The following is a 2,806-nucleotide window of genomic DNA, read 5'->3' as shown; positions in this document are numbered from 1 at the left end:
GGCGCACTAAATGCGGCAAGTCCAAGAATGGATTTGCCTAATTTGTCGACTCCCGTGCGCATGCGCGGGAGTGACGTCATCGCGGCTTCGCCGAATGGCAGCGGCGGAGCTGCGAGACGCGACTCCCATGCGCATGCGCGGGAGTGACGTCATCGCGGCTGCGCCGCTGTGATTCGTCGGAGCTGCGAGACGCCACCAGCAACATGGATGCGGCGGACTACAGGGGACAGCGGCGACTTCGCTGGCTCCTGTGTCAGGTAAGTGACACATAATGAGCTACTATGCGATGCATAGTAGTCCATTATGCTTTACCTTTGCAGGGAAAAAAAGAGGAAGTAAACCCATCAGGGTTTACTTCCTCTTTAAAGTCTAAATCTTTTTCTGACACTTCTTTCTTAAGTTAAAATCAATATTTTTTGCTAGAAAATTACTTGGAACCCCCAAACATTTATAAATAAAATAAAAAATTATATTATATATAATTTTAGCAGAGACCCTAGGGAATAAAATGGCAATTGCTGCAATATTTTATGTCACACTGTGTTTGCCCAGCAGTCTTTCAAATGCAATTGTTTTGGAAAAAATACACTTCAATAATTAAAAAAAACAAAAAAAACAGTAAAGGTAGCAAAAAATTTTTGTTTTAATGTGAAAGATGATGTTACGCCGCGAGAATCGTGAGAGAATCGTGATCTATCTTCTAAGCAAAAAAATTGTGATTCTCATTTTAGCCAGAATCGTGCAGCTCTACTACCTAGCACTTTATCACTACATTTGCACTATATTATTTGTTTATTTCTCTATTGTTGGCCTATTTGCACTTTATTTATCATATGGAGTTTTATGAACTCAATTAATTTATTAGCATATTTCATGCCAATTTATTGCATTTATTTTTATTGCACTGTTCACCTTTAAGTGCCTTGATTTATTATATATTGTAATTACTCTATCTTAGCACCCCATATCTATTTGGTTTTGGAGCGCAATAACAATCTTTGATTATCATTATATAATGCAAGCTCCTCCCTACTTCTGAGATGCAATGCCAGTTGTTTCATTTAGTATACCAATGAAAAGATAAAAGCCCAACATATTCTGTAGTAAGTAACAGCAGGCTTTATTTCAATGCACAAACAATACAAAAACATAAAAAATACACATGTGGTTTGTTAGCAAAACCCTAGACTGTTTTAGGAAATAGTTATATTTGTGTATTTCTATATATAGTTTGCTGCTGTGCTGTAAATTTATGGCATATGAAAAGCTCAGGAAGTTAAAAAAAAAAGCGATTTGAGAAGGTGGCAACTGAGCTATAAAAAATAACCTAGATTAGGAATGAACCAAAAATACGGGATGTAGAATAACAAGGATTTACAGACTGTCTGGATACCCCAGATTTTTGCATATAATTGTGCCGTTGCCTTGACACAAATTTATTAGGTTCATCTGCGAAAAAGGTTTTGGCTGTAAGTTGTCTATCTGTGCAAATGTTGTTTCTTATGCATATCGAATGTCATCTGAAAATTAAAAAGATACAGTAGATTAGTTTTAGTTTGTTGACACAACACAAGGGCATTACTGTCTCCAGCGGCTGTTGTGAATCCCAGAATTGTATCCCAAAAACCAAACTGAAAAAAACTAAATTTGTGCCCAGAGGCCATTGTCCAGTAATTTGGCAATAATTTGCACACCTAATGTTTATAGTGTTTTTTAATATAAGGTCTTTATTTGGTCCGCTGTTTTAATAAAAAAAAAAAACTGCTCTATGTATTTATTATAGAATGATAAATGCGAGTCGAAGGCAGTGATGTGATCAGTATATCATAGCTGATCACATGACTGTCTGATCATATGCCTGCATCATATGATCAGCATCCACACTGATTGGTTCATGCTTGTCAGTGGAGATCTGAGCTGTCAGTGACTAAAGTCAGTGCTGTCAGTGTCAGGCACTAAGATCCCTTTCACACTGAGGCACTTTACAGGTGCTACAGCACTAAAAATAGCACCTGTAAAGAGCCACTCCTGTCTCTCGGGCACTCGGGCTTTCACACTGGAGTGGTGCGCTTGCAGGACGTTAAAAAAACTCCTGCAAGCAGCATCTTTGGAGCGGTGAAGGAGCTGAAATTGAAATCAATGGGACAGCGTGGCTATACTGCCGATAACGCTACTGCAGCAGTGCTTTGCATTGGTTTTAACCCTTTCTTGGCCACTAAGGTGTAAAAGTACTCTGCTAGCAGCCGAATAGTGTAAAGAAATTGACGGTAAAGCACTGCTAAAAATAGCGGCGCTTTATCGCCGTCGCACCCACCTCCCCAGTGTGAAAGGGGCCTAAATGTCAGCTAGTGGTTCGCAAAGGGGTGAATGTTTATAAACCTATTCTCAGCATGAAGCATTGCTCTGAATATATCTTTATAGACAGATGGTGGTCAGGAAAGTACTAAATTAACCACTTTAGCTCCAGATGGTTTTACCCACTCCATAACCAGACCATTTTTTGTATTGTGCTATTTTAACTGGCGATTGCACGGTCATGCAATGCTGTACCCAAAACGACATTGATATCATTTTTCTTCACACAAATAGAGCTTTCTTTTAGGGGTATTTAATTACCTCTGGGTTTAAAAATTTTTTTTTTATTATATACACAAATAAAGACTGACAATCTTGAAAAAAATAACTAACTTCCACTGACATCACCAGTGACAATATTACGGTGTTAATATTATGCACTGTCACTGAGCAGGAAGGGATTAATATCAAGGGGAGCGATCAAGGGGTTAAATATGTGCCTAACAAGTGT

The 2,806-nt window shown here is 38.5% G+C and overlaps 1 protein-coding gene across 2 annotated transcripts in view; it reads right to left on the bottom strand.

The window, feature by feature from the left end:
* Positions 1-1,096: 1,096 nt before the first annotated feature.
* The window catches only part of LOC143930670 (alpha-2-macroglobulin-like), a 106,143-nt gene continuing 104,433 nt past the window's right edge, over positions 1,097-2,806 (bottom strand). For both annotated transcript variants that reach the window (XM_077455181.1, XM_077455180.1), the window contains one exon: positions 1,097-1,520. In XM_077455181.1, coding sequence (XP_077311307.1) covers positions 1,501-1,520 — 20 coding nt within the window. In that variant the 3' untranslated portion in view covers positions 1,097-1,500. The remainder of the gene's footprint in view (positions 1,521-2,806) is intronic.

This window comes from Lithobates pipiens, unplaced genomic scaffold (genome assembly GCF_037356315.1).
Source record: "Lithobates pipiens isolate NorthernLeopardFrog02 unplaced genomic scaffold, aLitPip1_a1.2 Scaffold_25, whole genome shotgun sequence".
NCBI classification, from domain to species: Eukaryota; Metazoa; Chordata; class Amphibia; order Anura; family Ranidae; genus Lithobates; species Lithobates pipiens.
Note: the sequence above shows the minus strand (reverse complement) of the source record. Positions and strands in the feature narration are given on the sequence as shown.